The sequence below is a fragment of the Triturus cristatus genome, chromosome 7 (genome assembly GCF_964204655.1).
Source record: "Triturus cristatus chromosome 7, aTriCri1.1, whole genome shotgun sequence".
Lineage (NCBI taxonomy): Eukaryota > Metazoa > Chordata > Amphibia > Caudata > Salamandridae > Triturus > Triturus cristatus.
This window is the reverse complement of record NC_140590.1, coordinates 1881618383-1881631388: the sequence shown is the minus strand read 5'-3', so window position 1 is coordinate 1881631388 and position 13006 is coordinate 1881618383. Positions and strand designations below refer to the sequence as shown.

The 13006-nt window shown below is 50.8% G+C and overlaps 1 protein-coding gene across 5 annotated transcripts in view; it reads right to left on the bottom strand.

Annotated features, from left to right (window-relative positions):
• Window positions 1-13006, bottom strand: part of CLCN1 (chloride voltage-gated channel 1) — a 1161279-nt gene that overhangs the window by 103869 nt on the left and 1044404 nt on the right. For all 5 annotated transcript variants that reach the window (XM_085620355.1, XM_085620357.1, XM_085620356.1 and 2 more), the window contains exon 19: window positions 1063-1151. In XM_085620355.1, coding sequence (XP_085476481.1) covers window positions 1063-1151 — 89 coding nt within the window. The remainder of the gene's footprint in view (window positions 1-1062; window positions 1152-13006) is intronic.

Genomic DNA, 13006 nt, shown 5'->3' with positions numbered 1-13006 from the left:
CAAATATACCAAATTGGCTAATAGGAGGGAACGGTAGGCCAGACAAAAGCCGGGCAATTGCCTGCTAAGAAAGAACAATAGCTGGTCTTGGGTCGAGCAGTAGCTCCTTTTGGGAAGAAGAAATAATGCCCCCGCCATGGGAAGAACAACAATTCCTCTTTGGAAGAACAATGGCCCATATTTGGAAGAACAATGGGTCCCCTTGGGAAAGACAATGGGTTCTCTTGGGAAGAACAGATGCCCCTCTTTGGAAGAACAATGGGTTCTATTGGGAAGAACAGTGGCCCTTCTTGGGAGAAACAATAGGTCATCTTGGGGAGAACAATGGCTCCTCTTGAGAAGAACAATGGATTCTCTTGGGAAGAATAATGGCCCCTCCTGGGAAGAACAATGGGTTCTTTTGGGAAGAACAAGGGGTTCTCTTGGGAAGAATAATGGCCCCTCCTGGGAAGAACAATGGGTTCTTTTGGGAAGAACAATGGGTTCTCTTGGGAAAAATAATGGGTTCTCTTGGGAAGAACAGTTGCCCCTGTCTGGAATAACAATGGGTCCTCTTGGGAAGAACAATGGCTCCTCTTGGGAAGAACAATGGGTCCTCTTGGGAAGAACAATGGCCCCTTTTGGGAAGAACAATGGGTTGTTTTGGGAGGAACAATGGCCCCTCTTGGGAATAACAATGGCCCCTCTTCGGAAGAACAATGGCCCCTCTTGGGAAGAACAATGGGTTCTCCTGGGAATTGACTGGTTAACTGACTGATGAGAGCTCAAAGTCTCCCTGTTGGTCGCTAGGTGAGAGGACAAGGAATCAGATCATTGATCAGTGGGTGTATGAAGGTAGACACCAAAGACAGGGCTTCAGAACATCATTGATTAAACTTTGATTAAGTAATGTCTTTGGAAAGGGCCTTGGGGACCTACAGACCGTAAGGTTTCAAATCTGGCCAGGATGCTACCATAGGAGAGATCAGTTCAGGGAGTCAACCAATGAGGCTTCAGAGATGGGTATGTACCAGATCTTGGGTGACCAGGGGTATGAAAGTGGACAGAACCAGTTTGTCTCACCTGGGTTGTAGGCTCCAGTTCTGGCACCTCAGGACTACGATGTAGCAAATGCTGCAGCAGTGACCTTAGGACAGTGAGAGGCCTCCTGGCTGAAGAGAAAGGACAGAGCAAGCTCTCAGGACTATGTAAGAGACAGGCAATAAAACTCACAATAAAACACTTGAAGAGGCGACAGTGATGCAAGCTTCACTCCCAAGGGCCAAGAACAGCACAGGCAGTGCATGCTTCACTCATACACGCTACTTGCCGCATCAGCAGCAACAGTGCCCGTTTTACTAACAAGGACTAGGCGCAGCACAGGCAGCAGCAGTGCAAGCTGCTCTCACACAGCCTAGGTGCAGCACAGGCAGTAGTGCTGCAAGATTCTCTTACACAGCCTAGGTGCAGCACAGGTAGCAGCAGTGCACGCTACTCTCACACAGACTAGGTACAGCAAAGGCAGCAGTGCTGCAAGCTTCTCTCACACAGACTAGGTGCAGCACAGACAGCAGGAGTGCAAGCTTCCCTCACACAGCGTAGGTGCAGCACAGGTGGCAGCAGTGCAAGATTCTCTCACACAGACTAGGTACAGCAAAATCAGCAGTGCTGCAAGCTTCTCTCACACAGACTAGGTGCAGCACAGACAGCAGGAGTGCAAGCTTCCCTCACACAGCGTAGGTGCAGCACAGGTGGCAGCAGTGCAAGATTCTCTCACACAGACTAGGTACAGCAAAGGCAGCAGTGCTGCAAGCTTATCTCACACAGCCTAAGTGCAGCACAGGCAGCAGTGCTGCAAGCTTCTCTCACACAACTAGGTGCAGCACAGGCAGCAGCAGTGCAAGCTTACCTCACATAGCCTAGGTGCAGCACAGGGAGCAGCCATGCACGTTTCTCTCACACAGACAAGGTGCAGCACAGGCAGCAGCAGTGCAAGCTTCTCTCACACAGACTAGGTGCAGCACAGGCAGCAGCAGTGCAAGCTTCTCTCACACAGACTAGGTGCAACACAGGCAGCAGCAGTGCAAGCTTTTCTCACACAGACTAGGTGCAGCACAGGCAGTAGCAGTGCAAGCTTCTCTCACATAGACTAGGTGTAGCACAGGCAGCAGCAGTGCAAGCTTCTCTCACACAGCCTAGGTGCAGCACAGGGAGCAACAATGCAAGTTCCTCTCACACAGACTAGGTGCTGCACAGGCAGCAGGAGTGCAAGCTTTTCTCACACAGACTAGGTGCAGCACAGGCAGCAGCAGTGCAAGCTTTTCTCACACAGACTAGGTGTGGCACAGGCAGCAGTGGTGCAAGCATCTCTCACAGAGTCAAGGTGCAGCACAGGCAGCAGGAGTGCAAGCTTTTCTCACACAGACTAGGTGTGGCACAGGCAGTAGCAGTGCAAGTTTCTCTCACATAGACTAGGTGTAGCACAGGCAGCAGTGGTGCAAGCATCTCTCACAGAGTCAAGGTGCAGCACAGGCAGCAGCGGTGCAAGCTTCTCTTACACAGACTAGGTGCAGCACAGGCACCAGTGGTGCAAGCTTCTCTCACACAGATGAGGTGCAGCACAGGCAGCAGTGGTGCAAGCATCTCTCACAGAGTCAAGGTGCAGCACAGGCAGCAGCGGTGCGAGCTTCTCTTACACAGACTAGGTGCAGCACAGGCAGCAGCGATGCAAGCATTGCTCATGCCTAATATGTACAGCAAGCAGTTGTGGAAGCTTTTCACATGCAAACCAAACAGTGCAGCCCTGAGCATCTCATTGCAAGCATCAATCATGCCAAAGAGATACCACACAGGCAGCAACACTGCTTCCTTCAGTTACACAGAACGAACAAGTAAGTAATGGGCAGCAGTGCTACAAGCTTCCAACGCACCTGCAGGACAGGTACAGCGTGAGCAGCAGTAGTGCAAGATGTCACTGCATGCACAAAAAGCCTTTTCTATGTCTAGCAGTAGTACTACCTTCTCTCGCTTAAACAGTCCAGTTAAAAATAGCATCAGTGCAAGCTTCTCTCAAACACTGAACAATTAAATCTTGCACAGCGGAAGCTATACTTGCTCACAACAGGCCCAGAAAAAATACATCAGTGCACGCTTCATTCATAAAGAACAGGAAAGCCAAGAAGCAGCACTGCAAGTTTCCATTACACATACAGAAATTGCGCACAATTGACTGAAGTAGTGGATGTTTTTCCCTCACACAGACTGGTCCATAAGTTGCAGCAGTTAAGCAATCTTTTGTCTGACCCCCCAACACACATACACACACACTCAGAATAAGAATTTCACTGGAAGCAACAGTGCAAGCTTTCCTCACATAGAACAGGCACTTCACTGGCAGTAGAAGTGCTGGCTCCCGCCATACACAAAGTATTTGTGCCTCACTGGCAACAGCAGTGCAAGCTTCAATCACATATAGGGCAGATACCTCACTCCAAGCTTCTGTCACACATAACTAAGGTAGTGGGCTCACTGGCAGAAGCCATGCAAGCTTCCATCACACAAGCCTCCATCACAAACGCACATGATAGGTGCCTCACTGGCACGGACAGCGCAAGCTTCCATTTCAAATACACAAGATATGTGCCTCAGTGGCAGCAGCAATGCAAGCTTCCTTCACACACAAGACATGATAGGTGTCTCACTGGAAGGAGCAGCGCAAGCTTCTGTCACACACATTCAAAGGATAGGTACCTCGCTGGCAGGAGCAGTGCAAGCTTCTCTCACACACACTCAAAGGATAGGTACCTCGCTGGCAGGAGCAGTGCAAGCTTCTCTCACACACACTCAAAGGATAGGTACCTCGCTGGCAGGAGCAGTGCACGCTTTGGTCACACATACATAGGATAGTTGCATCACTGGCAGCGGCCGTGAAAGCTCCATCACAAACACGTTTGACAGGGGTCCCACCTGCAGCAGCCAATCAGCCCCATTGTAGGGGAGACTCCCAACTGTTTACCCAGCAGGTTGACGCTTCTTGCCTTTCCTCCACTCTCTACACCTTAAAAGTTCTACATTATTAAGAAAGACAATGAAATAATAATGTCGCCTCTTTCGTCTTCAACATCTCCCAGATATGGAGGTGATGTGGGCAGTTCTGGATGGATCAATCAAGCTCACCTTGCAGATTTATCACATCTTCCAGGATCACATCCATTCACTTGTGAATGCGAGCACGAGGAGGTGCAAACACGCCTTTCTCAGTGCTATACTGGATCTCTCAGGATCCATTCCCGGACCCCAGGTCTCTCTCCGTGCTATGGTAGATCTCGCAGGATCCATTCCAGGCCCTCAGGCCTCTCTCAGTGCTATACTGGATCTCTCAGGATCCATTCCCAGACCCCAGGCCTCTCTCCGTGCTATGTTAGATCTCTCAGGATCCATTCCATGCCCTCAGGCCTCTCTTTGTGCTATACTAGATCTCTCAGGATCCATTCCCAGCCCCCAGGCCTCTCTATGTGCTATTCTAGATCTCTCAGAAAACATTCCTGGGCCCCAGGCCTATCTACGTGCTATTCTAGATCTCTTAGGATCCATTCCTGGCCACCAGGCCTCTCTCAGTACTATGCTTGATCTCTCAGGATCCATTCCTGGCCCCCAAGCCTCTCTATGTGACATTCTAGATCTCTTAGGATCCATTCAAAACCCCCAGGCCTCTCTCCATGCTATGCTGGATCTCTCAAGATCCATTCCTGGCCCGCAGGCCTCTCTCCATGCTATGCTAGATCTCTCAGGATCCATTCCTGGCCTTCAGGCCTCTCTCTGTGCTATACTGGATCTCTCAGGATCCATTCCTGGCCCGAGGTCTCTCTCAATGCTAGATCTCTCAGGATCCATTCCCGGCCCCCAGGCCTCTCTCTGTGCTATACTGGATCTCTCAGGATCCATTCCTGGCCCGAGGCCTCTCTCAATGCTAGTTTTCTCAGGATCCATTCCTGGCCCCCAGCACGAGGAGGTGCAAACACGCCTTTCTCAGTGCTATACTGGATCTCTCAGGATCCATTCCCGGACCCCAGGTCTCTCTCCGTGCTATGGTAGATCTCGCAGGATCCATTCCAGGCCCTCAGGCCTCTCTCTGTGCTATACTAGATCTCTCAAGATTAATTCCTGACCCCCAGGCCTCTCTGTATGCTTTACTGGATCTCTTAGGATCCATTCCCAGCCCTCAGGCCTCTCTCTGTGCTAGGCTAGATCTCTCAGGATCCATTCCTGGCCCCAAGGCCTCTCTCTCTGTGCTATGCCAGATCTCTCAGGATCCATTCCCGGCCCTCAGACCTCTCTCTGTGCTATGCTAGATCTATCAGGATCCATTCCCAGCCCCAAGGCCTCTCTCCGTGCTATGCTAGATCTCTAAGGATCCATTCCTGGCCCCCAGGCTTCTCTCTGTGTGCTATACTAGATCTCTCATGATCCATTCCTGGCCTCCAGGCCTCTCTCTGTGCTATACTGGATCTCTCAGGATCCATTCCCGGCCCTCAGGCCTCTCTCAATGCTATGCTAGATCTCTCAGGATCTATTCCTGGCCCCCAAGCCTCTCTCTGTGCTATTATAGATCTCTCAGGATCCATTCCAGGCCCCCAGGCCTCTCTCAGTGCTATACTGGATCTCTCAGGATCCATTCCCGGCCCTCAGGCCTCTCACAATGCTATGCCTTTCAGAGGCTGCTTCTTGGCCAGCGTGTAGCAAATCCTAATGCAGAGCATGATCTGGCGAGAGATGGTCGCCTTCTGCACAGCCTTTCATCATTTCGGCAAATCCAATGAAGAGCTGATCATCTGCCCGATGTTCTCTGGAATGAACAGAATAGAAACCAAGGGGCATATTTCCAAGCCCCTATCGCCATGGGAACGTCACTTTATAGGACTTTCCTGTGGCGATAGGGGCTTTGCCTTATTTACAAGGCAGTGTTAAGCCACTTAACATGGACAAAGGCCGCCTTGTAAATAAGGCCCCCTTTCATGCTATGCTTAGCGTGAAAGGAGTAGGCAGTGGACGTTCCACCACAACAGCCATTGATTATGACATTGCCCCCTATATACAAGGGAGGCATAAATAGGAGGAAGCGCCAAAATTAAGACCAGGGAAAACCTGGCCTTAAACAGGCGAAACAAGGAGAAATGCTTTATTTCTCCTCGTATTAGCTGTTTCCATGTGTGCTGCCGTGTGCAGAACACATAGAAACAGCAAATTGCCTACGAGTGTTTATGTGCAGGAAGGTTCCCCTTCCTGCACATAAACAACCATTTAAAAGAAATGCAGTTTTGCAGCTTCTGTGTGCGCTGCATTGAGCAGCACACATAACAGCTACAAAACGGCATTTAAAGACTGTTTATGTGCAGGAAGGGGGACCTTCCTGCATATAAACAATTCCCCCCCCAACACAGGCGCCCTTGCACTATGGTGCAAGGTTGCCTGGGTGTGCACTAGGCAGCTAAAGTTAGCACCAGCGCAGGGGGAAATGCAGGGCTGCACCATATACTAGTAAATATGATGCAGCCCTGTGTTTCTAGCGTGCCGTTGGCCTTCTTGGCTTAATGACACACTTCACCACTTTATTGTAAATATGCCCCTTAGAGAGTCTCTCCTCTGCCTTACAGGGGTGAGATAGAGCAAAGAATGCCAGAACAGGTGATGTTCTGGCCAATATGAAATGGATTCACTTTCTTTGGAGAAAAGGAGGCTTGAGTCCATACGACCAACTTGTTTGAGTAGAAAGTGGTGTAGGGTGGGTTTACGGAGAGGGCTTGTATCTCGCTTAGCTGTCATGGTGATGCTATGGTGCAAGAAATATTGTCTGAGGATAAGCAACGGCAGAGGACAGATAAGTAGAAGTTTAAAGGGGGCTTACATGAGGAACGGAAGAGCCCAATTCAATTCCCATTGGAGCATAATGAAAGGAGAAAGGGGAAAATATATTGTAAACCCTTGAGGAAGTGCATCACAACAGATGATTTAAACAACGAGGGTTGGTCGGGCAAAAATGGCAGGTGGATACAGACTTTGTTGAGGGACATCTGGCTGCCAATATCACATCAGCATCTTCGGGAGGAAGATTGAAAGCCCTGAACTGTTTCCGATCAACCTCCAAGCGTGGAGGAGCATGTGCAGGTTCAAATGCGGAACCCTGCCTCGCTGCTGCTCCCGCAGTGCAAGCCTGATTGGAGGACAGATGCTCATGCCCAGGGGTTTGGGATACACCATACTCTCGATGCCCAATCCGTGGCCACTAAGATGACTTTAGCTCAGTCGGTCCTGATCTTCTTCAAAACTCAGGGCAGCAAAGATACCGGAGTAAATGTGTACAGGAGTCCCGAGTTCCACCACACAGAACATATCCCCAAGCGAGAGACGCCTTGCAAACTCCAACGTGCAAAACTTCTGACATTGCACATTTTCTGCAGTGGCTAGACGATCGAGCCAAGGTCGTCCCCATTCATGGTAGAGTATTTGCGCCACCTCCAGATGTAATTGTCATTCGTGATCCTCAAGGTGTGGACAGAAGAGTTAGTCCATTCTGGTGTTCAGAGATCCTGCCAAGTGGCATACCACCAGGAAAATCTCCTGGCATTCCAGAAATGTCCTGAGGTGCAGGGTCTCCTGGCACAGGGTCACCAACTCCACCAGGCCCTGCTTGTTGGAATTGCACATGGCCGTGGTGCTGTCCATGAGCACCTGCACCAGTCCTGCCAAGTACCACGCATCAGGGGTTAGACTAACGCATTTTAGAGCTGGTGTCCGCATCACCGCACTAAAATGCATTAGTCACACATTACAGCCTCCTCCTGTTTCATGTGAATGAGGTGCTGCAGGAACTATCAACAAAAGCTGCCCAGCAGGATTCGCCTGCTTGCTGTTCTGCTGCCTGCCTCAGGCTTTTTACTGAGGGCTGCTTATTCCAGGGTGTCGGCCTGGCTCATTCACATTGATAAAGTGAGTAAAAGTGTGAAATGTGACTGACAAATTGTTTCCGCATTGCTGAAACGCCATGCTTATGAAAATAAAAAACTGCTTTGCTAGTCCCAGCCTCTCTGGGAAATCTCACATGGATCCGGCAAAATCTTCACTCACTCACAGCGACAGAAAGTGTTTGTTCGTTAAACCATAATAAACAAGCATTGGCATAGCCAATAGGTTTCGCTTTTAGGACCTTATAAGTGTTTAGCCATGCAACAGTTGATGTTGTTGCACCAAGGATATTATGCTGCATAACTGAATACTTATAAGGTCCCAAAAGCGATACCTATTGGCTATGCCTAAACATGCTGGGACTTGTAGTTTTACTTGTCGCATAAGAAAGATGGGCTACCAGTTCCAGCATTCTCACTGCTGCTTTTTGAAATGCCAAGACCGGCTTAAAGTCACCCGCACCACATGGGAATAATTGAACTAGCTGTGCTCGATGTGGAAGTGTGAAAGGAGGGGAAGGGAAAGGAAGACCTGATGTGTGAGTGACGACAGATGAAGAAAGGAAAAGAAAGAGTAGGAAGGAATATTAGATCAGATGAGCGCTTCGATGCCTCATCAGGGATAGTAAGCGCTATATAAATGCAATTATAATTGCATTATGTGTGTAGGACAGAGGAGGTTAGAGACAGATGGAAGGGAACATTAGCCATGAAGTGAGTGACAGAAGGGATGAAAGACAGAGGTGGGGAAAGAAGGCGTGGTGTGGGAGTTGAGGAGGACAGAGTGAGGCAGGTTGGAGGTAAAGGAGAGATAATGTGCCATGGGCAGGAAAGAGGAGGCACGACGGAATTGAAAAGAATCTGTAGAGAGAGGGTGACAGACTGGAAATAGCAGAAGAAAGGGAAACAGATGAGCATCTGGTGAGCAAGGGCCTGCTATGGAGGAGAGTGGAAGACAGAGTAGAGAAGGCTGGGTTTGTGAGTGGGGGTAAGGAAGACAGAGGCAAGAGAGAGAACAAACCCAATATGTGGGTGCCAGGGTAGGAGAGGGAGACAGAGAAAGGCCTAATGTGTGACTGGTGAGAAGAGAGAGGAGGTGGCCAAGTGGCTGCAAACTGTGCTTGAAATTGAAATATAGAATTGCTAGTACTCTGGTTGCAGAGTAGTTGTTTGCTGCTGCTAAGTGTCGGTACTCTCCCATTGCAAGCATTGGTGCAGTGCTGAGAGGAGCAGGTACCATCCCTCTCTAATGAAAGAAATGCGGGTCTTAGTTCTGATAGCACCCACCCATTGAAAGCACTGGTTGGAAAGGAAGCCTTGGTGTGTAAGTGACGGGGAACGTCGGTTAGAATGGATTAAATTAACACCCGATATGCGTGTGATGGGGAGGAGAGAGAGACAGAACAGAGGGAAAGGAAGACTTAGTGATTGAAAACGGGGAAAACAGGCAAGAGTGGGGGGGCAGTATGACTGGCGTGAGGAGACAGAGCAGAAGGAGACAAAGACACGGTGTGTTAGGGAAAGAGAGCTAAACAGGGGTGAATGGAAGTTAAGTCCTGGTGTGTGTGAGGTGGAGAAGGAGATACAGGTGGAGGAAGGCCTAGTGATGAGAACAGAGATGAGGCATCTGAATGGAGGTGAAGACGCGGTGTGTGAGTGAGGCGTAGAAAGACACGTGGAGGGAAGGAAAGACCTGGAGTGTGACAGAAGGGGAGGAGAAGTGGGCAAAACCGTGAAGAATGAAGACGAGAAGGAAGACAATGAATATGACAAAAAAGGAGCGAGGCTGAACGGGAGCCGCCCGGCTGTCTGTTTCCGAGAGCTGCGTGGGTGAACATGCGTGCGTATGCTGGTGAGAGGTGGACATGTGACAGCCTCCTCTGGGGAGGCCCTGGGATGTCAACTCCTGGCATCCCGCAGACCGGCCCTGTGACAGCTGCAGATCAAGATTATTAAGTTGAAGAGGAGGATGGGAGCAAAGAGACAGAGAACTGGAGTTTGGGTGCTCGAGGATGTGCGTGGGGGAGGCCTAGCGATAGACACATTCTCACTGAGCTCCGAGACTCCCTGTTCGCCAGGCAGCCTCCAGAAACTAAGCTAAAATCTCACAAAAATGCGCGCCTCGCGCTTCAAGTTTAAAAAAAAAAAAAAAAAAAAGCATCGGCCCTGTGGCCGTGAAAGAGACACGGCCGCAAAAGTGAAAGTGATCACGATCGTGATCAAGCGTGGCGAGCGATGCGCTTAATGAGCATGATGAGGAAAGCCATATGGCGCCTCTGCTCGTAAGCGTGCGCCCGCGCACATGCACGCAAGCTGTAGTCCACAGTGGTAGCATTTTTTGGAGCCCTTACTAAAAGTCTCGCCAGAGCAGCGCATGCGCTGGCTCAGGCGAGACCTAAAAACCTCACCAGGTCCAGCCCGCCTCACGTGGACCCAGTTGTTCTTTGGGTCACTGTTGGTTGGTTATTAGTCCTGGCCGGCAGCTCCAGTCCGTAGAATGGATTCATGTGTCTTACTTCACCCTGCAGCCCAGGCAAGTGGAGCAGGGCCCGACCCCCTCCGTGCTCTGTATGTGTGGGCAGCGTGAGGGCCGCCCCCGGGGAGACTGATTCATCATATAACTCTCTCTGGGCTGCGCTGCCCCGGTTATAATGATTTGATTTGTGTCCGGCATCAGGTGTGTTGGGTGACTCTCCTGTCCGTGGGAGTGACTGGTGCAGACTGAGGCAGAGGCACTCATGAAAGGTGACCCCCGCGTCAGCCAGGTCAGGACATCACCCTCTGATGGGACGGACACGACACTGGCGAGGCCTGGCAGGCATGAGGGGGGCCCTTCTGGGCACAGTCTGGTGAGCCGGGCACTGACTGACTAGTAAAATCTAAACTGCTTTTCATCTGTACCGACATCTGGGAAAGCATTTGTTCCTCAAAGCTGGTGTCAATTGAATAGAATGGATTCGTGATGTCTTGTGAGGCTAAGCGTATTCCTTCACAGACCTCCTTCCTCAGGGGGCAGGTACCTATCACAAGCTGTTCATTTTTGTTTCAAAATAGCTTTTGCTTTCATAAATGTCAAAAATAAAAATCATTTTACAAAAGCAGCATGAAAACACAAAGGCACCACTTCTCCCCTAAAACGCGTCCCACTTGGACCTTAGCAGTTCACATTTAAGGATTTCTTACCTTTACAGATGTGGTGTTACAGAGCGAGCTTTGGAACTGGAGAACCAGCTTTGAGTCGCAGCGTCGGCTCGACATCCTGTGATTCTGGGCAACTCACGCCTCTGACTTTTTTCAGTACGAACAAGCAGCAGGAGTAACAACCACAACCAACTTCTGGGGCCGACGCCTCTCTACGGCTACACTTCCTGCTGTAGTAGGGACAGGTGATCGGCCCTCAGCCCGGCTCAGGATGGAGGAAGATGTGGCGGCTGGGAGGAGTAACCGCGCCGAACAATTTGCAGGACCCACTTGTCCGAAGTTATCATCTGCCTCCCTGGCCTTAAAAAGTCAAAGCCTCCCTCCGACAGGGCCACTGTGTGCCATCAAGTGCACGCTGACGAGGCCTGGGGGCAGCCGCCGCAGGAGGGGCTTTAGCCTGTCTGCTCGCTGTCCTTGTCATCCACGAGGTCTGTGATTTCCACGGCCGCGGCCTCAAAACCAATGGGGGGGATTGCTGTACTGGCTGCATCCGCTGGTGATGCTGGAAACCCCTACCAGAGGCGAGGAGGGAGCGACGCTAGTGACGGAGCCGATGCGGAGGAGCACATAGGCCCAGCGAGGTAGCTGTGGCCTATATATCTTTAAAGCACTTCAGGGCCAAGTCGTCTTTATCCCCCCAAAAAAACAAAAACCATCGAAGGGCATGTCCATGAGACTGACCTGGACATCCCCAAAAAAACAGTGTACCGCATATAGCCATGCCTGCAAAGGGCCCTGCTGGTGCCTATGGCTCTACAAATAAAGTCTGTAGTATCCAGCCCACATCCGATGGTGAATGTGGCCGCATCACAATATCTCCTGCATGGCCGAACAGAGGATGGCAAGCTCTTACTCAGGTACAATAAGGCAACACCCGGGCCACAGATTCCACAAAGTATGAGTGTATCATCCTAAAAGGCAGCTGGCATTCACAGAGCGAAGGGCCAGACTGGTGGACAAGAAACTCACTTCCAAAAAATCTTTATCCTCTTCGATTCCCAGTCAGGGGAATTAGATAGGAATGGAGTCGGGTTCAGTATGCTGGCCGAAGCCGGTACCGCAAGGCTCTCAGGAATGAGGTGCTGGGTAAGGAAGTCTGGGTCACCCGGAGCACGGCAATGAGGCCTGTAACTTGCCGATTAACACGGGGGCCCTGAAGAAGGTTTAGCCCAGGTCCCCAAAAGTGTGTCTGTAAGAGCCTTGTTGAAGAGAAATGCGGGCTCGGAACTTGCTTGACCAGGCTGGGGCCCCTCAGATAAGACCCTAGACATAACTTCCTGAGTAGGGAGTTGAAGAGCAAGGACCTCTCTCAACAGCCACACAGCCATTGCAAAGGAGACTCTTTCCTCTCTGGCAGGGCCAGGAGGGAAAACCAACCCAGTGTCTGGAGAAGTATGCAGACCTCTGGCCAGCCGCGGGTCCTGTAGGCAAGCGCGGTGGGGCAGGGCAGGGAGAAGTAGATGGAATAGGGTTTATTTATTTTATTTTCCTTATTCCATCGTCTGTCGACTTCCCCCTTGCACCCAGCCCCGCCCCACCCCAACACGCTTAGCTGCAGGAGCCACAACTGCTAATGGCATCCTGGAAGTTTTCATACCAATTGTCCTCATGATAAAGCTGGGCAAACTCATCCCCAACATCAAAGGCACCATTGTCGGAATCTGTGCCAAACAATTCATGTCGGACTTGAGTTCTTCTTAGGGTAAGGGGGACTGTGTCAGGATCAGAGGGGTGGCCAGTAGGCTGCTGCTCTATAAGAGGAGCGTGAGCCATTGGTTGAAGTGGGAGTGGCGCCGTCTCAGCGTCGCACAGCACTATGGGCTGGCCGCCACCGTCTGGTGTCCATGGACCCAGCATTGGTGGAT